The sequence below is a fragment of the Oenanthe melanoleuca genome, chromosome 27, assembly GCF_029582105.1.
Source record: "Oenanthe melanoleuca isolate GR-GAL-2019-014 chromosome 27, OMel1.0, whole genome shotgun sequence".
Taxonomy (NCBI): Eukaryota; Metazoa; Chordata; class Aves; order Passeriformes; family Muscicapidae; genus Oenanthe; species Oenanthe melanoleuca.
The window spans coordinates 2,434,608-2,460,989 of NC_079360.1; the positions used below are offsets into that span (position 1 = coordinate 2,434,608).

The 26,382-nt window shown below is 46.3% G+C and overlaps 2 protein-coding genes across 3 annotated transcripts; one reads left to right on the top strand and one right to left on the bottom strand.

Annotated features, from left to right (window-relative positions):
• Positions 1–6,217: 6,217 nt before the first annotated feature.
• DAD1 (defender against cell death 1) lies at positions 6,218–8,270 on the bottom strand. 2 transcript variants are annotated; one of them, XR_008842427.1, is made up of 4 exons: positions 7,991–8,252; positions 6,907–7,056; positions 6,579–6,622; positions 6,218–6,399 (listed from the first exon to the last, which is right to left on the bottom strand). XR_008842427.1 is itself a non-coding variant. In XM_056512201.1 (3 exons), exons 1-2 carry the CDS (start codon positions 8,220–8,222, stop codon positions 6,926–6,928), a joined length of 363 nt encoding a protein of 120 aa, XP_056368176.1. In that variant the 5' UTR covers positions 8,223–8,270; the 3' UTR covers positions 6,218–6,399; positions 6,907–6,925. The 2 variants fall into 2 exon arrangements, 1 of the variants encoding a protein (XP_056368176.1); XM_056512201.1 differs by lacking the exon at positions 6,579–6,622 and having other exon boundaries at positions 7,991–8,270.
• An 8,421-nt stretch (positions 8,271–16,691) lies between these two features.
• Positions 16,692–17,659, top strand: LOC130264121 (olfactory receptor 49-like). The gene has a single exon (XM_056512137.1). The coding sequence runs from the start codon at positions 16,692–16,694 to the stop codon at positions 17,628–17,630; it is 939 nt and encodes a 312-aa protein (XP_056368112.1). The 3' UTR covers positions 17,631–17,659.
• Positions 17,660–26,382: the final 8,723 nt, after the last annotated feature.

The window sequence follows — 26,382 nt, forward strand, 5'->3', positions numbered from 1 at the left end:
AAGCCAACAAAAAATGGCTTGGCCACAGTGAGGGGACTGGCCCCAGCCCCAGGATCCTGGATTGCTGCTGGGGGGCACACAGGACCCTGAGGTGTCCCCAGTCCTGGGTGTCACAGCAGCACAGGGTGCCTGCTCTGCAGTGATGACACCAATGGACCCCCTTGGCCTCCAGCTTCTGTCTGGCCCTGGCAAGTCTGGAAGGGAAATGTTCTCCTTTTGTGACATCAATTTCTCCATCTTCTGATGCTCCAGTGATGCTCTTCTGGGACTAACTAAAAGCAGGCCAGACGAAATTAAGGGAATAAGAAACAGTTACATTTATTGAATATATTTATTTATGGAAGGGCCTTCAGGATCATTTCAGGCAGACAAAGCCCCCCAGGAGCTATGCCCAAAAGTTTACAACAGGTCACAGGTTTGGTTTTCACACTTTTTAAAGTTTGGTCCATTTGCATATTGGGGGTTAATCTTCCAATTACAGCTCCAGTAATGAAGTCATTTACCCCCAGTTTGCTCCCCCCCACCCAATTCACTTCTGTTTGTATTTCTTGGGGCCTGAGACAGTGAGGTGTCCTTGATTCCCAGGCCTGGAGAGGAATTGTTGTGTCTGACAGAATGGGAAAGCAGCAGCTCACACTGTACATGGAGTTTGGAGTTCTACACTAAAGAATTGCAGGATTGCACATCTATGAAAAATATAAAAGCCAAAATCCTAAGACATCACCAGAGGTTTGTATGTGGGGGAGAAGGAGAAGTGTGCTCTGACAGAAACACACTCTCCCTGCAAAGCTTGGACCTTGCCTGTACCTCCCACAGTTCCCAAAGTGGCAGGAAAAGCCTCTCAGGACTGGGGGTGGTTCCCTCACCAGGTGGGATCACAGCCTGCACAAGGAGCTGGTTTTGGAAAGGGTCATGGTTCAAACACTTTTAGCCAAAAGCCCTGGTGCCTCCTGTGGGAGGACCCAGCCAGGGTCTGACCCCACACTGCTGAGAGCAGCAGGACAAAACCTCCCTGTCCTGCCTTGGTCCTGCACCCAGCACTGAGCTGGGACCTGTCACAGGGTGACAGTCACTGACCCTCCTGACAAGGAACAACCTAAACTTCCCCTGTCTATTGCCCTGATTGTTTTACAGTGCAGATGTTCAGGGATTTGTCCTCATCTCTCCCTGGACACAGCCATCATTCTCATCTCTCCCCAGCTGTAGGAAACCTGTGGCTCCTTCAGTGCTGGATTCCAGGCAGCTCTTGGAGCCTGCATTCCACTCCTGATGAAATCTGCCATGTCATGGTAGACAGCCTGAAGAAGCTGCCTAAATCATATAAGAACTATAAAGCAAATCATAAGTCATTGCATTTCACAGATTTCCAACTGATTAACCTCATTCCAGAAAGTTTCAGAGATGTGGAAGGAAACTTTCCATACTCATTTAGCTTTACCATCACTTTAAAAAATTAATAATCATCATAAATTTTTTATTCTGCAGTTCAAGCTCACTCCCAGATGAAAGGATAGAGTTAAGGATTGTGCTGCCTCTGTTTCCACATCTGACTCTTTCCTCTTCCAGGTTAAACAGGGACAGGATTTGCCAGGTGGGAGATGAGTTAAATGTTTTGACTAAAATGGCTCCTGGCATGTGACCAGCAAAGCACTGAATTTGCAAGGTCTACTTCAGAGACACTTTCAGATATCAGGCTGCCAATCTCCCACCACCACAACATGCCCTCCCCTTCCCTGCATTTTCTTGTTTATTTTGAGATACAAAAACCACAGAGCAAAGCAAGATCAGGAAATAACAGAGCAGGACAGGAGGTGGAAAGGGGCTCGTGGCCCAGGTGGGGCAGGAAGAGGCCACAGCACAAGTTCCATGACGCCACAATCGAGATCTGGGTCACCACTGATGCTCATCTACCCCCCCACCACAAAAACCACATCCTCTGGAAAGTGCAGCCCCAAGGGGGGGTGGGGGGCACGTGGCAGGGAGGGGGAGAGCTGTGGAAAAGAACAGCAGACGTTAGACCACAAAGCAAAGTGGAATTGAAGTTAAGACATGCTCCCCTCCTCCCCTCACCACAGCCTGCACTTGGGGAGTTGTTGTGGGTGCAGCAAGAAGAATTGAGCTATGTATAGAGTGGGCAGGGAAAGGGGGAGAGGAAAGCATTATAAAGCATGGGGGGGAGAGCTCCTAGAATTGGGTCAGATTTCTGAATTTGCTGATTTGCTTCATCGTTTAACAGAGTGAGAAATCCTTCCACTTGTCCTGACCTGGATGAGAAGGAAGGATGAAGGGGCAGGCCAGGGCCCTCTAACACTGTCAGGGAAGGAGGTTTTGCATCCCTTCCCCTATGTCACCTCCTGCCCTCCATGGGTAGAGATGAATTTGTGTGTTTTCTCAGGGCTTTGTTGGAGAAAATGTCCTGCCCAATATTTGTCACCTCTCATCAAACATGGCCCTGTGCACAAACCATCCTCTCTTATTTTCTTCCCCTTTGTGTGACCAGGGACCTGAGTGTGGACTTTACAATGACCAGAGCTTGAAGGTGTCAGTGGATTTGTTGAAGCTTACTCCAGCACAGAAGGACTTGGATTCATTGTAGGTTCACAGAATCCCAGAATAGTCTGGTTTGGCAGGGACCTTAAACATCACCCAGTCCCATCCCCTGGCCATGGCAGGGACACCTTCCACTATCCCAGGTTGTTCCAAGCCCTGTCCAGCCTGACCTTGGCCACTTCCAGCGATCCAGGGGCAGCCACAGCTGCTCTGGGTACCCTGTGCCAGGGCCTCCCCACTCTCACAGGGAAGAATTTCTTGCCAATATCCCATCTAAACCTGCCCTCTGTTAGATTGAAACCATTCCACCTTGCCCTGTCACTACATCCTTTGTACACCCTCTGCAATTTTACTTTCCCTCATGGATTCTATTGCCCAATTAATGTCAGCTGGAGGAACCACAAACAGGTAAGAAGCAGGAAAAAGGGGAAAAAACCTCCACAGCAAAGCCTGGATCTCCTGTGGCTCAGCCCTGTGCAGTTCTGAGCAGTGGCCAGGGGAGGGCTCAGGCTGAGCATCCTCCACCATGGATGTGCTGGTCCTGCTGCCAGGGCACAGATCATGGCACAGCTCATGGCACAGCTCAGGGCACAGCTCATGGCACAGCTCAGGGCACAGATCATGGCACAGATCAGGGCACAGATCATGGCACAGCTCATGGCACAGCTCAGGGCACAGATCAGGGCACAGATCATGGCACAGCTCATGGCACAGCTCAGAGCACAGCTCAGGGCACAGCTCAGGGCACAGATCAGGACACAGCTCAGGGCACAGATCGTGGCACAGATCAGGGCACAGCTCATGGCACAGCTCATGGCACAGCTCAGAGCACAGCTCAGGGCACAGCTTATGGCACAGTCCATGGCAAAGCAGAGCTGGGTGCATCACTGCCCATCTGTGTTGGGTCTGACCAAGGTGAAGTTCCCAGCCATGACAGCACTGTGCTTTGCACTGGCAGCTGGACAGATGTTGATAACAGAGCAGTGTTTTGGCTGCTGCCCAGCAGTGCTGTGCCTATGACATTCCTTCCCCCATCAGATCCTGGTGGGGGACCCAGCCAGGCCAGCTGACCCGAATTAACCCAAGGGATATTGCACACCATGTGAGATCAGCTCAGATGTATGAGCTGAGGGAAAGGGGAGGAAGGGGGGTATTTGTGAGTTCTCAATGTTTGTCTTCCACAGGAACTATCACAAGCTGCAGCTCTGCTTCCCAGAAGTGTCTGAACATTGCTGCTCATGTCAGGAAAATGAATCCATAAACACCAGAGGGTTATGTCCAAAATGGAGACAGAGGAGTCCTTTCTGCTTTATTTGAATAAAAGAAGAGGCCATGGGGCATTCCCCTGGGATCTTTCAGATTTTTGGAGGATGCAGCCTCCTTTTTATCCCATTTTCCCAGCTGCATTTCCCTCTCTCTTTCCCCACTGCCTGAGGTACTTGAGAGGAACAGACTTCCCAGAACACCTGATACCTGAGATTCCCCTCTAATGTATAACCCTCCCTTTTAATTTTTAATTCTTATAGAATTCATGCTTTTCCCCCATTGCTTCTTTCACCTTTCAATATCCAATATCATTTACCAGCAAACCTGAAGTTTGTTTGTAAAGGCAAATATATTTTTCCATTCATCATGTGGAATCCATCCTATTGTTTCTTTTATCTTTTAGTGCTGGTTTTATCTACCAGCAAACCCACAGCTTGTTTGTAAAGACAAATCCGTCATTCCTCTCACATGGGAAGTAGAAACTGACTTTTTTTTTTTCTCTTTAGCCCATACATGTGTAGATCTTTGATTTCTTTCTTTCACTGTAATAAAACTGTCTCACCCTGTTGTCATTCTCCATTTTCTTCTCTCCCCTGTCCCAGTGGGGGTGATAGTGACTGAGTGGGCACCTGACACCCAGCCAGAGTCACCCCACTCCACCATCCCTGCACCCTGAGTCCCTGCCTGCCCTCCCAACGCTGCTGCCATTGCAAACAACTCCAGGAGGGGAAGTGCCCGAGCTGGCACGAGTTCTTTGTTCCTGACACAGACTCCACTGTCTAGGACAGTGAAAACCTCACTGACCTCTCACACCTCACAGCCTGTGTTGGGCAAGAGATTTGGGAGCTCCAGGTTTCAGACTTACAGCTTGAATTGTTGCAGCACAGCTGGAAATGTTTAAAAGGTGGCAAACAGGAGCCGGAATAGAACTCTGGGAGATTCTGAAGCCATCAGAAAACCAAAGTTCCATCCCCTAAGTGCAGCACACAAACATCTCCATGCCAAGGAATCTCAAGGCTCTTGAGGTTTTGCCTCCCCAGCGTTTCAGCTGCAGAGAAAACCAGACAAGCACGAAGCAGGATCAGTGTGAGGACAGCACCTCATGCATGACAGTTCCAGTGAGACCTGAACAGACTCGATCGGTGGACAAAGCACAAGGGCACGAGGTTCAAGGCCAAGTGCTGGTTCTGCACGGGGGTCACAGCAACTCCCTGCACCTCCAGCTGGGGGAGGAGCGGCTCAAGAGCTGCTCAGCAGAAAGGGACTCGGCAGGGCTGGGTGCCAGCCGGCTCAGTGTGATCCAACAGCGTGCCCAAGTGGCCAAGAGGGCCACCAGCGACCTGGCTTGTATCATGTGCAACCGCCCGTACTCAGCACTGATGACTGCTGCATTCAGCTCTCGACCCCTCACTTTAAAAAGGACTTTGAGGGGCTGGAGTGTGTCCAGTGAAGAGCAACAAGGCTCACAAAAGCCTAGAAAATATTTCTCTTCTGAGGAATGGCTGAGGGAGAGCTGGGGTTGTTCAATGTGGAGGTGGCTCAGAGGGGTCACATCACACCCCTCAAGGGCTGCAGTGAGAGTGGTCAGTCCCTTGTGCTGTGCCTGCAGTGAGAGGAGCCAGGAATGGCCTGAGCTGAGACAGGGCAGATCCAGGTTGGGTCAGGGTGGTCAGGCCTTGGAGGGGCTGCCCAGGGAGGTGAGGAGCCACAACTCTTGGGAATTCAGGAGGTGTCAGGATCTGGTGCTGCGTGTGAGGTTTAATTACAGTGGCAGTGCTGGGTGGATGGTTGGGCTGGATGATCTTGAAGGTCTCTTCCAACTTTGATTCTGTGATTCTGAGGGGGGAGCTTCTCCCTGGCCCCAGAGCAGCTCCAGTGCCACTCTGAGGCTGTGACAGCTGGGCAGGACCTGGGCAGTCCATCCCAACATCCCTGTGCTCATCAGCACAGGGCACACTGACACCATGGCACGGTGGCTGCATCTCCCCAGGCCTTTGTCAGCCCCTAAGCCCAGCTGGACATGCAGACATGGCCCAGCTGGCTGTGAGGGACATGGGAGGGTCTGTGGGAGCTGGGTACACCTGGGGATGTGCTGGAGGACACTTCCTTCCCTTTGTGGCTACTAACCACAGCCTCAGCTGAATTTTCCACAGCTTTGAAGCCCAGGGGCACATTGGCAACAGACTCTGGAAGATCAAAAGGCAGGAAAGACGGAGATGAAAAGGGGGAATGACAACTGAGTTTCCATGATCACTTTTTTCCTGTTTCCTTCCAAAACTAGGGCACAGAAAAAAAACCTGCTGGGTAGAAATGAAAGGAGAGAGGCAAAACCAGGAGTAATGCCTGAGAGGAAACCTGGAAGCAGGAAAAATTCTGCATTTGTCACCAACATGGAAAAGGCTGCAGTGTCATAAAGGGTTTTATTGATGGAAAGTTACACAATGAGACTGCAGACCCCTCCACAGGACACTCTATGAGGGAAAAATCTTGAGTCCTGTGTCTCCTTCCTCCACCAAGGAAGAAGGTGAGAGTGTGCTGGGCACTTCCACGTGCCAGGCTTTGCCATCAGGAGCAGGTCAACACCTGCAAAGAGAGAAGGCAACATCAGCAAAGTTACTGCAGAGCAGAGGGGACAAAGCTCCCCCAAGCCCCAGTGTGGCCCCTTGCAACACCACTGCATGTCCCCAGTCCCCAACACCCAACTGTCCCTGTCCCAGCTGCCTCATCTGCAAAGGAACGCCAGACTTGAACCCCAGCCATACCTCAGCCTCACAGAGCCCAGGACCTGGAGCTCCCAAAGCTTCTCCTGCAAAGAAGAATGGGGAATGTCTCTCATAAGAGAGGAATGTGGGTACGTTGCTGTAGCAGTCTTAGTTACACTCTTTAGTTGTAAAAGCCAAAAAAGATATGCTCAGAACCAGAGAGCCATAAATCCTCACTCTGTGCCAACAGAGAGGACAACAGCTCAGCTGTGCTGGGCCAGGAGGAAGCTGGGAGCTCAGGGGACTCCTGGATTCCCTCTCCTTCCAGTTCTCCCCAGGAGCCCTGCAGCCCTGTGGCTGCCCCTTTTGTGACCCCACAGATCAGTACCTGGCAGCCTCCCCAGAGCTCAGCCCACGAAATTGATGACCACGAGGTGGAGGATGGTGTTGGCAAAGAGGAAATCAGCGAACGCCCGCTCTGGGGAAATGCCCTGGAACTCGCCCTTGTTCTGGGGGTTGATCTGGATCCGCAGGCAAACTGCAGAGCAGAGAGAAAAGGAGCCACCAGTGAGCACAGCCATGGTGGGAAGCACAGCCTTGCTGGGGCAGCCCAGCCCAGGCTGGGTCACTGCTCCACCTGGGACAGGTTACTCCATAGTTAGCACAGAGCAGGACAGTCAGGGGATCTGGATGGGGCTGTCATGGAGCCAGTGCTCCCACAGCACCACACACACCACGGGGTGCCCAGAGTGCTGAGAAGATTCAGGACTCCTCATCAACCCTGCTCAGAGCAGGCCTGCACTCACACTGGTGTGGATATTCCTGTGTTCTCCACTGGGTGTGTTAGAAACACAGAATGATTTGGGTTGGAAGGCACCTTAGAGATCATCTCATTTCCATTCCAGGGACACCTTCCACTATCCCAGATTGCCCCAAGCCTCATCCAGCCTGGCCTTGGGCACTTCCAGGAACTGGGGCAGCCACAGCTGCTCTGGGCAACCTGGGCCAGAGCCTCCCACCCTCAATTCCTTCCCAATATCCCATCCAACCCTGCCCTGTGACAGTGGGAAGCCATTCCCTGTGTCCTGTCACTCCAGGCCACTGTCCAAAGTCACTCTCCAGCTCTTCTGGTGCCCTTTAGGCCCTGGAAGAGGCTTTCAGGTCTCATTGCAACCTCCTCCCACCTTGAACATCCCCAGCTCTGCCCTGTGCTGGGGAGGGCTGCAAACAGGGCGGGTTTGGGGTGTTGTGGGGAGCAGCACCGTGCAGTGTGACTGCCGGGGGACAAGGACGAGCAGCTCCTGCCCCTCGGGAGCAGAACGGGGAGCTCGGGCAAGGCCGGGGGTGCTGAGGGGCCGCGGCTCCCCGGATCCTCTGACCCGCTGATCCCTAAGGACCCGCCGTGCCCGCGGCTCCGGGGGGGGCTCAGGGTGACCCCAAGGCCGTGAGGGGATGGCGGGGCCGGCACTGACCGCCCAGGATGAAGCTGCCGACGGCGGAGATGAAGCCGCTGAGGAAGGAGTTGAAGGGGAAGGTGCCGACGCCGAGGCAGTATCCGAACTGCAGCGCGCCGGTGAGCAGCACGTAGAGCAGGAAGGCGTCCAGCGCCTTGAGGCGGCCGGCGGTGCCGCCGCCGTACTCGGACAGGAAGCGCCGCGCCACCGCCCGCACCGAGCCCGCCATGGCCGCGCCCGCACCGCGCATGCGCCGCACCGCCCGCCCGCACCGCGCGTGCGCGCAGCGACGTGGCGGTAAGCGATAGGGGAAACCGCGCTGTCTGACTGCGCATGCGCAGAGGGCTCGGCGGAGTCCCCACCCCTGTTTCCATAAGCCAATACGAACGCAGAGCCGGCTGTTGCTGGGCAGATTAGAGAAGCTTTGCTTCCGAGGGCCAATCAGAGCTCGACGCTGCTGCTGGGGGCGGGGCCGTGACTGAGGCGGCTCGGCCCGGGGACTGTCCGGGGGTTGTGGCTGAGGGACTGTCCGGCGTTCCTGGCAGAGGGATTGTGCGGGGGCTCTGGCAGAAGGAGTGTCCGGGATCTACCCCAGGGATGGTGGGGAACGCACCTGCCTCGCCCTTCTTGTACCCGGGGAAAGGGAAACCAGTGCTTTCCTTTTTTTTTTTTTTTTTTTTTATTGTCCCTCAGAAACACTCTTGGTACTAAGTCTGAACTGAGCAAGACAACTGAAACTAAAACAACACTGCTGCTTTTCGCTTGCTGAAGGGCGGAACAACTTTTTAAAAAACCAAAGCAGAACTTTTCTCTATACGTTCATTGAGTTTAAATCATTCCAGCTTTCCTATCTCTCCCTATCTCACTGTGGGCAGTGATGCTGCCACACGAGATTTGCAATGAAGGAAAAATTCTATCCTAGAATCACGGGCTGGTTTGGCTTGGCAGGGATGTTGTCCTCACCTTCTGCAGCAGGCTTGTGGTGCTTTGTAAAGATTTTGTGAAATTTTTACACCTGGGCTGTAACCCAGGTGCTAGTAGAGCCTTTGGGGTGTTTGTAAATATACACATGTAAATGTAAAGGTTATTGTAGAGCAATGTGCTTGCACACAAAAACAGGTATGTGGCCATTTTGGTTGTCATTTATAGTAATATGACTGTGTACAACCATAAAGATACCACTTAAGAAAATGTATAAGAAAGGAAAGGGTAAGGGAAGAAAGATCTCACCACCCACAAAACATGAGGCGAATAATCACAGGCTGTGATCAGATTAGGTTGTAACAACAGGTGGATTATAACAGGATAAATGTAAACAATCAGTGCAGTAAAGAACTCTCCAGTCCTGCTACTGCTGCATCTTCCCATGGCCACATAATATTTTTATAGAATACCTGTAAGAAAACTAGGCCCTAATTGGAGCAGTTTTAAAACGAAGGAACTGTCCATTTGTCCAAATCATTTTCTTGTCTGGCATACTGCCACTAGAGCAGTGATAATGGAGACATCTGAAACGTATTTTCCCAAAAAACCCCAAGCCTAAATCTTGCTGGAGCTCCTCTATACTCCCCAGTATCTTTACTTGCTCTGGGGTGGTCAGGATTTCAGAGGGAGCACACTGATCCTCCTTTCCACCATATCCCCAGGAATTTAATCTTGGAGGAAGGAAGTTGTACTGATGCCTTGAAGTGGCTCCCTAGAACAGGGGCTAGGCAAGGTTAAGAGAATAAAAGCAGGTATTTATTAAAAGCCTTCAATAGATACACCTTGGGCAGTCAGAAGCCTCCCAGAGGCCACACCCAAGAGGGATGAAGGTCACGGGTTTTTCAGACAATTGTAAATTTGGTCCATTTACATATCAGGGGTTAATCCTTCAATTACAGTTTTAGGTAATGAAGTGATATTCCCCCAGTTTGCTCCCCCCCAACTCACTTTTGTTTATAGTTTTTGAGGCTGTATTGTGTTCTTGGATCCCAGGTCAAGAGGGATTGTCTAGTCTGACCAAAATGTGAAGACAGTAACTCACTCTGTATATGGAGTTTAGAGTTATACACTAATGCAGTACAAGGTTTGAGAAATATAAAATATAAAGTCCTAAGGCAATGTGCAGCAAAAAAATACAGCAACACAGGCTTCATCTAGAAAGCAGAAGAAGCAATTTATTGCAGAAATAGACACATTTTTATAGACTGGTTTGCAGAACCAAGGATAAAGTTCATTGGTCCAAGGAAGGCAAGACTTCTGCAAATGTGCTTTTACCAAAACATCATGTTCTTCACCTATTTATTCTGTCTACAACACCAGGTGCTAGACTTTGTTATTAATTCTTTCCTTTCTGTTTTCCTTTGGGTAGCTTGGGAAAACTCAGACTGCTGTTTTCCCTGACTCTCACCAGCATCCACAAGGCATCAGCAGCTTCTCTCTGGGAAATGGAAGTCCCAGACTCTCCAAGTGGGAGAGTGGTGAGTGTCACCACCGTGGTGACATCAGAGCTGCCAACCAATGCATGATCAATACGTGTATATTCCTCAGTCCCCTCTCCAGGGATCTGTGACAGCTCCTCTGCAGTGCCTGACAGGCCAGGCTCTCAGTAAAGAAACACTGATTCCCCTCCTGGGTAAAAGCAAAACGGTCCCAGTCTGCCTCCTGCTGTTGGAAAATGATACAAGATTTTAAATTTTTTATACCTTTAGTCAGTCTTATTCACCTTTGTCTCAGGGAAAAGGAATTGAAGTTTCTTTTCAAAGGACTGTTTCATCCCTCAAGGCAGGATGAATTTAACATCTCAGCAGGCTGGGAGCAGCACAGAAGATAAACAAAAGATAATAACCATTAATGAACATCAATTCCAAACATCACCCCAGCATGGTCAGAGACACCTGGTCTGGAAAAAGATGAGAGAACCAAATTAATTGGTTAATTGATTAAGTTCAGAGAACTTAATTGATATCAGAGGCCAAAAGATCTGTAACCAGTAGGAAACCAAATACTAAGAACTGTGTGAAACCAATGAACACTGAACCAAGGAATTTCCATGGTTTTTGAGTGTATAAGTATCTGGAAAATCTAGTAAAGAGTGATGTGTGGTGGAAGGATTTTCTCTACACACCTGGGCAATGTGTGGATGAAATTATTTCTGTTGCACATCCTGGCCAGAACAAAGTAATGCCTTCATTCTCTAGCACTAAATGTGTTGTTGGAGGGTTTTTGCTTTTCCCACAGTTTCAGTGACACTGCAAGGGAATCATAAAAACCATGTCTGTGATACCAATACCACACAGATCTGATGTGTGGGAATCAGTTTGGCTGTGTGAGGTACAGCAGCTGTTCAGGGCAGGGTCAGCTCTGGGGATACTGCTCCCTGTTGGGTTTACAGGAGAGAATTGTACACCTGCCCCTTTTCCTGCTCCTGCAGCAATTCCTTCACACATTCCCAAGGGCTGTGGGTTGGGTTTCACATTTGTTATTTTGAAAGGAGGCAGACTTAAGAGTAGAGAGAGGGAGAAAAAAGACCCAAGACCATCCCCTGCCTCCGGCATCTGTGCAGACATCACTTGAACAGATCCAGCCCCAGGGTTTGCTGGTAGTGGCCTCACAATCATGACAATTTCTGTGGCAGTCTCATTCCCCAGTAACCAGGATTTTACCCAGGCTGAGCACTAGGGTTGAGATTTACCAAAAACATATTATCTGTATGTTTTCCTTGTCTGGCCTAGTTCTACAATGAGTGGCAACTTCAGTTTGAAGTGCTGACATTTGTGCTCTGGTACCTACCACAAAAGTAGGCAAGGATTGAAAGGGGCCTGTGGGAAATGAGTGAGGTTATCACCTCTCTGGCTCTTTTCTGTGAGCCTTCACACCTGCCACTCCTCAGCTCACTTGCTGAGAGCAGTAGAGTCCAATTTCCCAACTCAGAACAGGTTAAACTGGTTAGTTCAATTTCTAGAGGGGTTGGGGAGATGACAGTGACTCCTGAGGTCCTTTGATCTTATCCCAGTTCCTTATGGAGCCTTCCAGATTAGTGATGGGTAATTTGTCCATTATTTCTCAAGGACTTTTGTAACACCCTCCACCCACAAACTGTACCTCATTCTCCCACAAGGTGACACATTTTGTCAGCAGTTACCTGGTGAGGGAGGTTTTAGGACCTGTCCTACCCTCCTAATGTCTGTTTTTGGTTTAGGACACCTGTACCAGAGATCTCCAATTGCTGACCAGTAGTTACTAATTCTTGAGATTATTCCTGGAGGTCCACCCCTTCTAAGGATTGCCATAATGTGTTTTTTTAATTGTTTAACATGGATTTGTAGTGCATCAGGCAGGTCTTGGGACAGAGAGAGAAATTCTCAGTGGATTCACCTCAGTTTCCATATGGGAATGTCATTATAGGTCTGTTATAAGTACATATCTCATTATTGGCTTTTCACAAATATTAAAATAAATGCTATATGTATGATGTTGGAAAACTTTGCTGAATGAATAGAGTTTCTTTCAGTTCTGCTATTAACAAAACTTAGAAATAGCAGTGTGATAAATATATATTTCTTGGACTATAACTTGGTCATGTGAAAAGCTTTTGTTCATGTAACTGACTCAGAGAATGGTAAAAAAGATAATCAGGAAATTCTTCACATTTTGGATTATCTCACACCTGAAAAGTTAAAAGTCAAAAATTCCTAGAATGTGTGAGTTATGTATTGAAGCTCCTCAGCTCTTATCTCTTATTTCTTTTACAGTGTATGAATAAAGAGCTAAGGTTTCTAGGATCTGATCACACCTGATTAGCTTGCACCATAACAGTTTTTTCACACTTTTTGTGCATTGAGCATTGTTGTGGTTTCACATTGGCTAAACGCCAGGCACCACAAAAAGCTCTTCATCCATTTTCTTTTGCTATATTTGGGCAGAGGAGGGGGAAAGAGCAACTAAAGGGGCTCATGAGTTGAGGTAAGAATTAGGAATAAACACTTTAGGGGCAAAACAGGCTCAAAACTTATGTAAAGAAAAATTTATTAGCATAATTAAAAGAGGATAAAGAGCACTAAAATAAACCTTTAGAACACCTTCCCTCCCCTGCCCCAGCCCTTTCTTCCTTCCCACCAACAGTGCAGGGAGACAAAACATGGGGGGTTTGTCAGTTGTCACTTCTAAAAATCTTTTTTCAGTTCACTTAGGGAGAGGAGTTTTTTTGGTTATGTTGTGGGGTTGTTCCCATGGGAGACACTTCTCTGTGAACTCCTCCACCGTGGCTCTACCTTTCACAAGAGCAGTTCCTTCTGTAACTGAGTGCATGCACCTGAGAAAAATTAAGCCCAGAAATTATGCAAATCAAAACACAATTGCATCTCTATGTTGCATACATTTGCTAGATGATGATAAAGCAAAGGGGTAGAACAGAGTGAGAGCAGCACACCCTGAGCTCAAATGAACCATGGCAGACAGGATGGTAAATGAGCTGAGTGAGATGAACCCTGGATTAACAACTGGCAGAATGACAGGTGAACCTGCTGGAAATACATATCACATATCATCATGGACTTCCCACCCCTTTATTACCAAACATCATATGCTATTGGTTTATTACTAGCTCTGGAAACATCAGCAAACTAGAGGAAAACATGTTATAAAGAGATGGGCTTGGTGTCAGTCCCTGTCTTTCCTCCTATTCTAAATGGTTACTGGTAATTTTGTTTATTTGTTCCTGTTGTGCAGTGAAGGAATCAAACCCTTTGAATTGCTTCTCTCAGGAAGAGGGAAAATATTAAGTGTCAAATGTGGAATTTTGATTCTGCAGAACTGAGCTTTTCAATAATGACTGTCCTTTCCTCCTCCAACTACAAATTAGCTGATTGAGATGAGTGAGTCTCAATTTAAGTCAGGGTCTGGGGTACTCCTTCTCACTGACTTAGAAATTAATTTGTCTTACAGGTTCTTACAAGGATGTGCTTCCTCCTCACTTTGGGTCTCTGCTTTAGGAATCCACTCTGGTCACTTCACTTCTCATAGTGAAGAGAGAACAACAATAATACCAAAGGGTGGTTTAATACTCTAGTCACCATCCCTGGAATGTTCAAAAACTGAGTGGATGAGGCACTTTGTAATGTGCTTCAGAGGGCATGGTGGTGTTTGTTTGAAGGTTGGACTTGATTTTGAGGGTGTTTTCCAGCCTTACTGATGGTGTGATTCCTGTCTGACACTGGTGCTTTGAGCTCAGCCCCTGGCAGTCCCTCAGCAGCTGGGGACCAGCTGTGCTCCCTCATCCTGCCCATGGCATTGATAATCCCAGCTGCAGGCTGTGGAGCAGCTCTGGACAGCTCTGTGGCTCCTGGGGAGGACATGCTGAGCACCAGCACTGCCCCTGGGACACTGAAGGGTCACTGCACACCGGGCTGCACCCACAGCTCTTCTGGCCAGGCACTAAATTCGTGTTGCTTGGCACTTGTGAGGCTGTATTGGGACAACTGTGCACAGTACAAAACAGCCCCAAAGGTGTTATTAGAATGGTGTGAGTCCTGTGGAGGACATGTGAGTTTATCAGAGAGCTGGGGCATACCACACCTGGGGAGAAGCAGAGAAAAGACAAAGCTGAGAGGAGGGATCTGCCTGAACTGCCCACTGAGGGGTACTCAGAGACAAGTTAGAGCTCTCAGAACGAGAGGTGTAGGTCATGGCTTAAAGTAAATCCTTTCTGCACAAAAGGAAATAAATATTCCCAATGAAAACACGAGGGAAGTTATGGCACTGCAGGGAAGTCGATACATCCCTATGTTTGGAGATGTCTCTCTTACTGAGAGAAGGTCGTGAGCAGCCTTGTCCAGCTTTGCTTTTAGCAGGATTGGACCTCCAGAGGTCCTGCCCAATCTCATTTTCTCTGTGGTTTGATTACACTCCTGTTGTTCTTTCACAAGTGTTATCCCACAAGGTGCTTTTTCAGATTTTGATACCTAATTGGTCCCTGAGGTTTGGCACAGTAAGGAAACACAAGGCTGTAATACGCTGCCACTGTTATATAAAGGAGCTGAAGAGAGAGGAAATTTTACTGCCAAAAATCAATCGTTAAACTAAGTTGAGGAGAAACAGAATCAGGCTCAGAATACTTTTTGTTGCATCCTGGCTTGTTGTGGATATACTGGTAACTACTTGGAGCATTTCTTAGAGTTTGGGTGTAGTTTTCTGAAGAATAGGGAAAGTTTAAAGGGGCATTGACTTGGAAAACTGAACTTTTAGTCTTCAAACTAAAGTAAAAGCCTTTAGCTGTTACCAAGGGAGTTTCTTGGTTTAGAGAACTCTCAACTTCCAGATAATATATGTCCATCTGTGGTATTGAAAAATATATCCTGTATTTCATATGGTTTGTGAGAGGCAAGTTGTTTTGTATTGGTGTTTTTGAGAACCAACCATAAGATAATGGCAATAAACTCCTGTTTTTGCTGTGAAAAGGGCACTTAGGAGAAAGATTTGATGGGAATAGTGCATTAAGAAGGGTTCTAGCATCCCATCTTATAGTTATCTCTTTGTTGAGCATTTGAAGAGGAAAATTTGAGTGTCTGGTTTGATATGGGTTATCAGCAAAATAAGATGGGTTTGCTTTTCCTGGAAATTCACTGTGTTGGTGTTTACTTCAGTCATTCAGAAATAACTGAAATGAGTCTGAAATTAATCTAAAACCAGATTAAAATATCCAGATAACATAGCCAAAACCTGGGAAACATGATTGCAAAACAAGATAAGTTTCTTTTTAGGGCTGGTGTGTGGGAGGAAGAGGAGGGAGGATGCAGTTGAAAAACCACAGATAAGACCTGCCAAGAAAAGACTGAAGGGCATCTGAAGGGCAGAGTTTTCATGTTTCACTTCACAAGATCATGGCAGGGTGGTGGAGTGCAGCAGTGCCACAGACAGGACAGAGCACAGGCTGAGCTTGGGGTGGGGGCTGCAGGAGGGAGGGGTGCTTGGACAGGGGGGCTCTGAAGAGCAAAAAATGTCCATCAGCAGCAGAGTTGAGCTGTAGAGCTGAGGGTAAAGAAACTGAGAATTTCCTCACAGTTTTTCCCATTCCCTCTTTCACTCTGGTGCTTGCTGTAGCATCCAACCACTGCTCTGTGCATTTTGCCTTCTCTCAGTGTCTGAGTGTCTCTCAGACAGCCTTAACTTTGCAGCATTGCTGTCCTCCTGTCTGGCCTCTTCTCTGAAGAGTTTCTAGCTCTCTCTCTTTCCCAGTCTCCTTTTAACTGCAGTAACTTTCTCTTTTGCAGTATTAATGTGTCCTAGAACCAGTCTAACCTGCTTCAGAGTCAGTCTGTAGTGTGATTGCATTCCTCTGTGATAATTCCTCTGTGATAAGTCTCTGGACACAGGTGAAGTTCTCACTCTGGGCATTTGGGGATTTTTTGTTTTGTTGGAGAGTGGATGTTGTCAGATCATTCAGAGAGACCCAGGATCTATAAGGAGCTCCTGCACCTCTCTCAAGTGTGCTGTGAGAGAACTGTAGGAATTGTTTAGATTGGAGTGAGGACTTAGTCTTACAAATGGAGCTCGGGACTCCTTTTATACAACCAGGATTTTTAATATGTGGTGACTGTGGCTGCTCCAATCTTTTACAAGAGGTTTGTTGCTAGTGTTTCCCAGTGATGTTAGTAGAGCTAAACTGACACATGTTCAGTTGTTTTCCAACAGTTCCCAAAACTGTTTTTTTTCTTTTCCTGCCAGCAATGATGTCTCAATGAACCACACAACTGTAGTGGAATTTGTCCTCTTGGGACTGGCCAACAGCCGCCACCTGGAGATCACCGTCTTTCTGTTTCTTGGCATTGCCTATGTCTTGATCCTGCTTGGAAACATTTCTGTCATCAGCATCACGCTTATGAATAACTTCCTGCAGACCCCCATGTACTACTTCCTCAGGAATTTTGCCCTTTTGGAAATCACCTTCACCTCCACATTCCTCCCCAGCACCCTGTACAGCCTGCTGACAGAGAGGAAGACGATTTCCCTGCCTGGTTGTTTCCTTCAGATGCTGTTTTTCTACTGCCTGGGGACCTGCACGCTTTTCCACATGGCAGTGATGTCCCTGGACCGCTATGTTGCCATCTGTCACCCTTTGCATTACACAACTATCATGAGCAGCAGATTCTGCCTGCAGCTCATCCTGAGCTGCTGGGCACTGAGTTTTTTCTTGATGTTTCCTCCCACCATTATGACCGTGCAGTTGCCATTCTGTGGTCCCAATGTCATGAATCACTTTTACTGTGATGCTTCCCTGTTGTTGCAGCTGTCCTGCACAGACACAGGCTTCATCGAAGAGCTGATGTTCATCATCCTCATCATCATCCTCCCCGGCACCCTGGCAGTAACTGCAGTTTCTTATGGCTGCATTATTGTCACTGTCTTGCATATACCATCATCTGCAGGTAGGAGGAAGGCATTTTCCACCTGCTCAGCTCACCTGATAGTGGTGACAGTGTTTTACAGCACCTGCATTTACAGGTACATCCGCCCAGCACAGCGAGGTGGGCAGGACTCTGACAAAATTCTTTCTTTATTCTTCTCTGTACTGACTCAGACACTTAACCCATACATCTACTCTCTCAGGAACAGGCAAGTCAAGCAAGCTTTAAAGGAGAGAATTCTGAAGTTTTCTGGCTCCCTGAGGCAGATGTGAATGGTGGAGTAGTTCATCCAAGTATCTGAATTGTTTCCCAGATGCAACAATTGTGAAATAAAGATGCTGATTTCAAATGGTTTATGCTTTCTAGATGTTATGTAACTCCATCTGTTTGCAACAAAAATATGCCAGCATAGAAAGGATTTTCTAGTCTTCTGTTAGTAGCATCAGCATTTCCCCCCTTCACTGGAATGGGTTAGCCTTAGTGAATAACCAAATTCCCATTCACACCTTCCACCACACAGTGGGACAGAGCAGAGGCAGAAAAGAGGAAAAACAGAAAGAAAACCTCTTGTAGACTGAGATAAAGACAGAGAGATGGTTTGCCAGTTTCTACCAGGAGTGAAACATACTGGATTTGGGGAAAACCAATGTAATTTATCACCAACTAAAACAGTTTGTGAGACTAGATTGTGAGAAACAAAATTAAATACTAAACACCTGTACTTTCTCCTTTTCTGGGCTCAGGTTATTCATTCATTCCAGACTACAGCAGCACTGTCCCCAGCACACAGGGTGGGTGGGGAGGCTTGTGGTCAGTGCATGGGGGTTCCCCTTTGCTGCTTCTTTCCTCCCACACTTTTCCTCTGCTCTAGTGTGGGCTCTCCATAGGAGAGCACACTGAGCTACCATGCTACAAAGCAAGTACAGAAATACCATTCTTATTAATATTCACATTTTTAGAACTTCAGCTTCCACAAAGCTGTGTTTACAATCACTGCTGATGCCTGAGAGAAGCTGGCTGGAACAGAGGCTGGGCAGAGTTAAAGGAATAAAGCAGGGATTTATTAAAAGGCTTTCAAAGGATTCACCATGGGCAGTGCAAGAGCCTGGCCAGGGCTACACCCAAGGTGGACCTGGGTCACGAGTTTTCACCCTTTTACAAGTTTTGGTCCATTCACATATTGGGGTTAATTCTCCAATTCCAGCTCCAGGTTCTGCAGTCCCATCCTCCCCAATTGCTCTCCTTAAATCGCTGCTGTTTGCACTTTTTGGGCCTGAAGCTGCAGCAGTGTCCTTGGTTCTGGAGCTGGAAAAGGATTGTTTTGTGTAACTGAACTGTGGGGAGAACTTGCTGACACTATATGAAGTTCAGAGTCACACACTTTTGCCAAGGCTTTAGGTCAAACCTTGTATCCATCTCTGTCTCTGGGCCTGTATGCACAAGATCCTGAGAGCTCTCTGTACTTGCAGTTCCCACAACACATGAAGGCAGTACAGAATCTAAAAAATATGAAAGCTAAAACTTAAGGCATCACTACCATATACACTAAACCCAATTCCTTGTCTTACCTCTAACTCAGTAGAGGATAATCCTGGATCCCAAGTACAATTCATGGACCATTTAGTTTCAGTCTTATCTGTAAGGCATTTCCAGGTTTGGGGCTGGCTTTAGCTGTGTATAGTGAATCCAGGAATCTCCACCAGTAATTTTTACAGCTGTGCTGATTGTCAGGAGAACTTGGAATGGTCCTTTCCAATTTTGCTTGAGTGGTTCTTTGTTGCTCTGGACAAATCCCCAGTGTCCTGGGCAGTGAGAGTGTGACTGAACATCCAAGGTCGCTGATGATGCTAAAACAATAAGTCATGAGGGTGGTTTTTCCCAAAGTTTCCCATACTCCCTCAAATTGTGATTCCTTAGTGTGTGTTTTTCCCTGGGTATAATTACAGCCTAACCTTGTAATCCTAAATAGAGGATTTCACATGGAATTACCTTCTCCTTGGAGCTTGGCTGAATTCTAGTTCTCAGCAATGCCAGGGGAAGAGCCTGTGACCACTTAAGTGATGCTTCCTGTCCAGTTTGGCCAGTGGTCTTGTTGAACCTCATGGCATTGGTCCTTTGGCCACTGACTGTTCCCACTGACTGTGGCTCAGTGTGTCCTGGTGTGTGTGTCTGCACAGAGGCTGCCTGTGTGTGCAAAAATATTTGATGTAACAAATAACAAACCGGTCCCTGCAAGATCACTTTTTCTTAAACAAATAATAGACAATAGACTGCAAATCCCTAAGAAAAAAAAACCCAAACACCAAAACCTACAAAAATAATAATAAGAGACAAGAGAGAAGAGGGAAAGGGAAAGAAGAGTAATGTATAATTGTAACTAACACTGCATTGAAATAAAAAAAGAAATAAAAAAAAAAGAAATAAAAACATCTATTCTCATTATTTCCTTCAGTACCTGTTGTATTTTCTAGTTTGTTCTACCTTTAATCCCAGCTGGCAGCTAAGCACCACACAGTCACTTACTCCCTCCCCCAGGGTGGGGTGGGAGCAGAATTGGAAAAAGGTGAAACAGAGCTTGAGATAAGAATAGTTTAATAATTGAAATAAAGTGAGATATAATACTAATAATAACAATGATAATAATGCAACAGAAAGGGAGGCATAAAACCCAAAGGAATCAAGGGGTGCACAGCACAATTGCTGTCCTGACCAATGCCCAGCCTATCCCTGAGCAGTGACCAGTGCCTCCCAGTTTGTGTACTGGGAATGCTGTTCTGTGCTGGGGAGGATCCCTTTGGCCAGTTCAGGTCAGCTGTCCTGGCCCTGCTCCCTCCCAGCTTCTTGTTCCCCTGCTCCCTGGCAGAGCCTGGCAAACTGAAAATTGATTTACAGTGAACACTAAACCATCCATGTGTTATCAATATTATTCTTATACTAAATCCAAAATGCTGTTCCAACTACTAGGAAGAAAATTATCTCTGTGCCAGCTGAAACCAGGGCAATACAGCATTCAGTGATGAAATGGTTGCTCACTCAAGAATTCCTCTCCTTTCTTCCTTAGATTGAAGATTTCTAAATCATAGCTGTGTCTGTTGGCCAGAATATCAAAACTCTCTGACCCTGCAGCTTTCAAAAATATATTGCCAAGGGAGGTAAGTCATACCATTCTTTATTTTCCTCAATGTTTTTCTGGATATTTCAGATTTTTATAAAGTTTGGTACCCAAAAACATTCATCAATCTTAAGAATTCTTAGAAAATGTGTATTAGAGTTTTCCACTAGTTGTATTGGTCTGGTGTGGTTGCAATACATCATTGTCAAAACATCCTGCTGCAATTCTGTGTGATGCTTTCCATACCCAAGGAAATTATTTTGTTACAAAATTTGGATAAGGCAAAAATGAAAAATACTCAATGATCTCTCTCACAAATTATTGTCTGAAGAATGTTCAAGAACTGCTTAAAAAGAAAATAAACAGTACAACCAGGCAATGGTAACAGTGTCTTCTTTTTTCTGTAATCTCCCAGTGATGATGGATCAATGATTAAATATAGTTCTTGATGCTCTACAGGCTGTGATGCATTTCATCTTGACTTGATACATGGCAAATGGGGAATGTAGAAATAAAACAGTCAATGCAGCATTTCTGATCCTGGAATTTGGGAATATCCCAGAAATGCAATCTTTTCTCTTCGTCCTTTCCTTGTTTTTCCACCTGCTTTTCCCATCTCACTGTTACTACTCTTTTTCATGGAAGCTTAATAGCTGTCCTACCAAAAATCAGGATTCTCAAAGCACTGGACAAAGTCTTCTCAATTTTTTACACTGTTGTGTTACTCCACTGCTCATCTACAGTCTGAGAAATAGAGAAGTGAAGTATACCCTGAGCAAAGTGGTCAAGAAATGTGACTATTTCCTAAAGGTTACAGAACTGTAACCATGTAATCATTTTTCCCCTAGAAGGCAATGAAAGAAAATAATGTATTTAAGGAAAGCTTCTTATTACAATTTTAGTCCTTAGAGCCTGTGACATTTACCCTTGACTTTTTACTATCAAATTGGCTAATGTGAGTGACTTTAACTGCCCAAGTGAGGGCGAGGCACTTTTCTATGGAAGAGGGTTCTGTCTCTATGAATTGCACTGGTTGCCTGGGTGTCTAGTTCAGATTTCATCTAAGCAGTGATTCCCGAAATCAGCTGATTGCATCCCAGTCCTCTGAACAGTTCCCCATTTCACTTCATCAGAGTTGGAAAGGACAGCTGAATCTTAGATTAATAATTTAGATTTAAGTAATAATTTTTTAGACCGCTGAAGATAGGTCTAAAGATGAGTGAATCAAATTCAGAGGGAACAATCCAATTTCTCATTTAGAGTAACTATACCAACATGACTGTAATTGTCTCAGTGGATGTGCATTCCACACAGCTGCAATGTGAATATTTTTTTAAAAGTTAAATTACATACTGGTAACTCTTAACTTAGATATATAGTTCCACACTTAGATATTTCATATTCATATTTGTTTGTAATTGTCATCTCAGCTGTTTTCAGCTATTTATGTGAACTTCAAAACTTTTCTTTTCTAGGCCAAACACTGATGGCAAATGTAAACATGAGTCCTACAGCTATCCTCTGTTAAGATTTATGCCACAGAGCAGAGAGTGATATGCTGCATGTCTGAGGGAACAGAGCACAGGGCCTGAGGTGCTGCATTTAAACCTGCATGTTTGAATGCAGGACTCACATCAGGGTGGAGGGAGGGAACTGGGAGTTAGGGGGGCTGCTGGCTGCTGAACCTGTCTGCAGTGTGTGTTGCAGTCACTGTGTTGTGGTCATTGTGTGTATTGCAGTCACAGCATTGGAGTCACAGTGTTGCAGTCACAGTGTTGCAGTCAGCATTGCAGTGACAGCATTGCAGTGACAGTGTTGCAGATAATATGTGTGACAGTTGCAGTGGCAGTGTTGCACTGACAGTGTTGCAGTCACAACATTGCAGTCACTGTGTGTAGCAGTGAGTGTTGCAGTGACAGCGTTGCAATGACAGTGTTGCAGTCACTCTGTTGCAGTGACTATTGCAGTGACAGTGTTGCAGACACACCGTGGCAGTCACAGTGTTGCAGCAACAGGGTTTCAGTGACAGTGTTGCAGTGACACTGTTACAGTCACAGTGTTGCAGTTACAATGCTGCAGTCACTGTGTTGCAGTGACAGAGTTGCAGTCACTCTGTTGCAGTGACTATTGCAGTGACAGTGTCTGGGCTGACACTGCAGCTGACCCCTGCAGAGCAGGCTCTGTGTCTCTGTGGTTTGGATGAGCTGCTTTGCAGAGGTGTCTCCGTGGCATTTCCTCCCACCTGCCATGGGGGCACGTGTGACAGAAAGCAGCACTTGGCACTGCCTGGGCACTGCTCTACTGTTTTGGGAGGGAAGGTTGATGCAGGAGAAGTTTGAGGCTTCCTGAGCTGTCTGTGATCAGTCTGTGAGTCTGAGCTCTAATGAGCCCTGCTGGGAACACTTTGTCCAGCTCTGCTTCTGGTCTCGCACCTCGCATTGGGCTCTATTAGAGCGCCGAGTGAGTTTGTTTCTGCTTCTGCCTTGTCATTTCTCAAAGCACTTGCCGGATTTTGCCACAGCTACAAGGAGCAGGGAGGTGGCACCACAGTCCTGCAGGGCTCATTAAAATGCTGACAGCCTTAATGAACCTGTGGTTGTTCTTCTGCCATTCCCCGCAGCACTGGAAGCGGTGTGTGGTTAATTAGTGAGCTCCCAGCTGTGCTTCAGTGAATACCTACAGCTTAATTTCTGTTTGTCTTTTGGTCTAATTATGTGTGACAGGGAGAATTGAAATGGAAACATTTTAACAGGGAATTGGTCTGACTTATGCCCTGGTGGGAATCAGGCAGAGAGAAGAAAATTATCTTTGTGATTAAGTAGAGAGAGACCTGAGTCAAAGTTTGTTTCATGTGCTAGTAACAAGACAATTTTTATTCCAGTCTCTTCTGTTACTGCAACCCCCAGCAGTGCCAAAAGCTTTGTTTGCAAAGCCTTTCTCTGCTCTAATTAGCACTACCTTTACCTGCTGTACTAATTAGGCACAGAAACAGAAGGAATATCCATCACCATTGCAAAAGGCTTTCCAGGCCTTTTTTAATGATTGAAAGAAAAAAAATCTTAATTAACAAAAAAGTCATGTCTTTTACTATCTGATCCCTCTGCACTCCAGTTTTCTCAGGACATGAACCCTGAAAAGAACTGGCTCAGCAGGGAGATGGACAGGTGATAGAAATTTTCGGGCACAATTAGAATAAGAAATACTTAAACAATAAATTAGGAAAAACTGAATATCTGCCTGGAGATCGTGATGAGTCGTTCTTCTCAGATGTCTGTACTGGGGCCTGTTGCAATGCTACAAGGCTAATAGTTCTAAATTAAAGGACAGTAGATTAGCCACTTAGTTATTAGAATATATGTAAGGAAGAAGATTAGCATCTTAATTATTAGATTAAATATAAGAAAGAAATTTTTTTAGGATGAGGGTGTCAAAACAATTAAATAGGCTGCCCAAAGAGCTTTAGATGCCCCATCCATGGAAACATTCAAAGTTAGGTTGGATGGGGCTCTGAGTAACTTGGTCTAGCAGAAGGTGTCCCTGCTCATTGCACAGGGGTTGAATTAGATGATCCCTTACTACCCAAATTATTCTAGGGTAACCCAAATTATGAGTGTTTCCAGTAGCTTGAGGGACATGATCCTTCCTCTCACCCCAGTACCAGTGAGTACCGTGGACAGTTCTGAGCTCCCAGTAAAAAAGAGACACAGATGTGCTGGGGAGAGTTCAACAAAGTGGCACAGAGATGGGGAAGGGACTGAAACATCTCTCCTATGGGGAGCAGCCGTGAGTTTTTACCCTGGAAACAGCAGGTTGTGGTGGGATGTTATCCATGGATGTAAATCTCTGAAGGTAAGTGGGAGACACACACAGTGGTGAGCAGTGACAGGATAAGGCACAAATTGAAACATAAGAGGCCCTGTCTGAGCATCAGCAAACAAATCATTCATCTGTGAGGGTGACCAAGCACTGGTACAGGTTGGCCAGGGAGGTTGTGGTGTCTCCATGCTTGGAGATGTTCCAAAAACACCTGGAACTGGTCCTGAGCACTTGGTGCTTTAGGTGGCCATGCTTGAGCAGGGGCATTGGACCAGACAACAACTGAAGGTCCCTTCCCACCTCGACCAATCTGTGTGACTCCAGGATAGTGTCAGTGTGCAGCAGAGTAGAAAACAGCTCCAATTCATCATCTGGTAAGGGGCTGCATGCAAAGTTTCCCATCCATGACTCAGATCATAGATCATAGATCATAGATTATAGATCATAGATTATAGATCATAGATCATAGATGTGGTTTGCAGACAAGGTCTTCAGGGTGGGGAAGGTTAAGCTGGTTTCAGCATCAAGATTTGGGTGACACCACCAGAGCAGGAAAAGGAAGTGGTGTTGAGCGGGGATATGATGTTGAGCACGGTGACCTCTATGAGAACACACATGGGGCTGCCTTCACATGCTCTGACACCAGATAGTTCCAAAGAGCTGGACTATACACCCACCGTGGACCAGGGTTAAGCCCATCAATGAAGCTGGTGGTGCCTCTCCAAAAAATTATTTGTAAAAGGGCAAAATGCTGCATGGCAGTGAGGAGTGAGGCAAAACAAAGTGTGAGAAACAATGAGCTGCTCTCTGGTAGATCAGCCCCCAGCCTGGTGTTTGGGGTTGTTCTTCCCACAGTACACAACCCTGCACCTGTCCTTGTTGAACCTCTTCAGGTTTCTCTCTGCCCAACTCTCTGGCCTGTCAGGGTCCCACTGAATGACAGAACAGCTTTCTGGTGTATCACCCACTCCCTCCTGTTTTGCATCATCAGCAAACTTGCTGGGGGTATATTCTATGCCTTCTAAGATAAAGTACCAGGAAAAAAAGCCTAAATGTAATGCAACACTTCCTGGCACAAGTGAGCACGCTTGTCTCTGCAGTACTGCTTTTGCCTCAGCCATATTTGACACCTTCTATCCCATCACCACAAGGGCCCCTCTTGTCCTAGTCAGGTCTGATCAGCTGATCCAGTGGGAGAAAGTTTCCAGTTCCATCCACAGGCATTTTAAAGAAATTGTAAAGAAAATGCTTCATCTGAGTTTCAAGGACGCTGAAGTGGAGACAGGGTGTAAACAGGCTGGTCTTTAGTCTGTCTAAGCATCCTAAGAGGGTTCCAAGTTAGTACTAGAAATCCACATGGTTGGGATGGACAGGGATCTGCCAGGAAGATGTCACAGATATGTATGTATAGCAGAAAGATCTTTGAATATAGAATCTGAAGAAAAATAGAAATTAAAGCAAGTTTTGATATAGAAGAAAAGAATTGCTGAGCCAGTCTTACTGAATAACTAAGAAGGCAAAGGGTATGTTAGCAAGGGAGTTGGAAGGGGTTTTATAGCTCAGACCAAAGGATAAATCCACTTCCAACAGAAAATATTTTAACCAAGCAAAAAGATTTCACAAGAAAAAAAATGCCATGTTGCAAGTAGAAAAATAGGTCTCAGAATTTTAAACCACAAAAAAACTGAAAAACAACTTCTAGATTAAAGTGTAACATAATAACTCTTTGTGATTGAAAAATAGTTACAAGAATATGGTAATGTTAGTAGTTATGATAGACTATAGGTAATAGTAAAAGTATTGATTGGTTGTCAAGTATTAAGATGCTCAGCAAAGTATATAATGCATTGTAGTGAGAATTAGAGTTGGCTTCAGACGAACCCACAGCTGTGACTGAAAAAGCTGTTACCCATGACCCGTGAATTGCTGAATCATCTGGATACAATAAACAGCATTTTTAAAAGCCAGTCTAAAGTCCCACATCCCTCATTTCAGCTCTTCCGCTACATGATCTCCCCTTGCATGTGGAGATGCCTCTGCTCCTGACAGGCTGGATAAATGTTCTGTACAGGCTCTTGGATCAACCTGCTGGCTTG

Coding starts and splice junctions, on each gene's coding strand:
- DAD1 (XM_056512201.1), bottom strand. CDS start 8,222: ATGCGCGGTGCGGGCGCGGCCATGGCGGGCTCGGTGCGGGCGGTGGCG. Junction 7,057..7,990: donor CGGCAGCTTCATCCTGGGCG/GTCAGTGCCGGC, acceptor TCTGCTCTGCAG/TTTGCCTGCGGATCCAGATC.
- LOC130264121 (XM_056512137.1), top strand. CDS start 16,692: ATGAACCACACAACTGTAGTGGAATTTGTCCTCTTGGGACTGGCCAAC.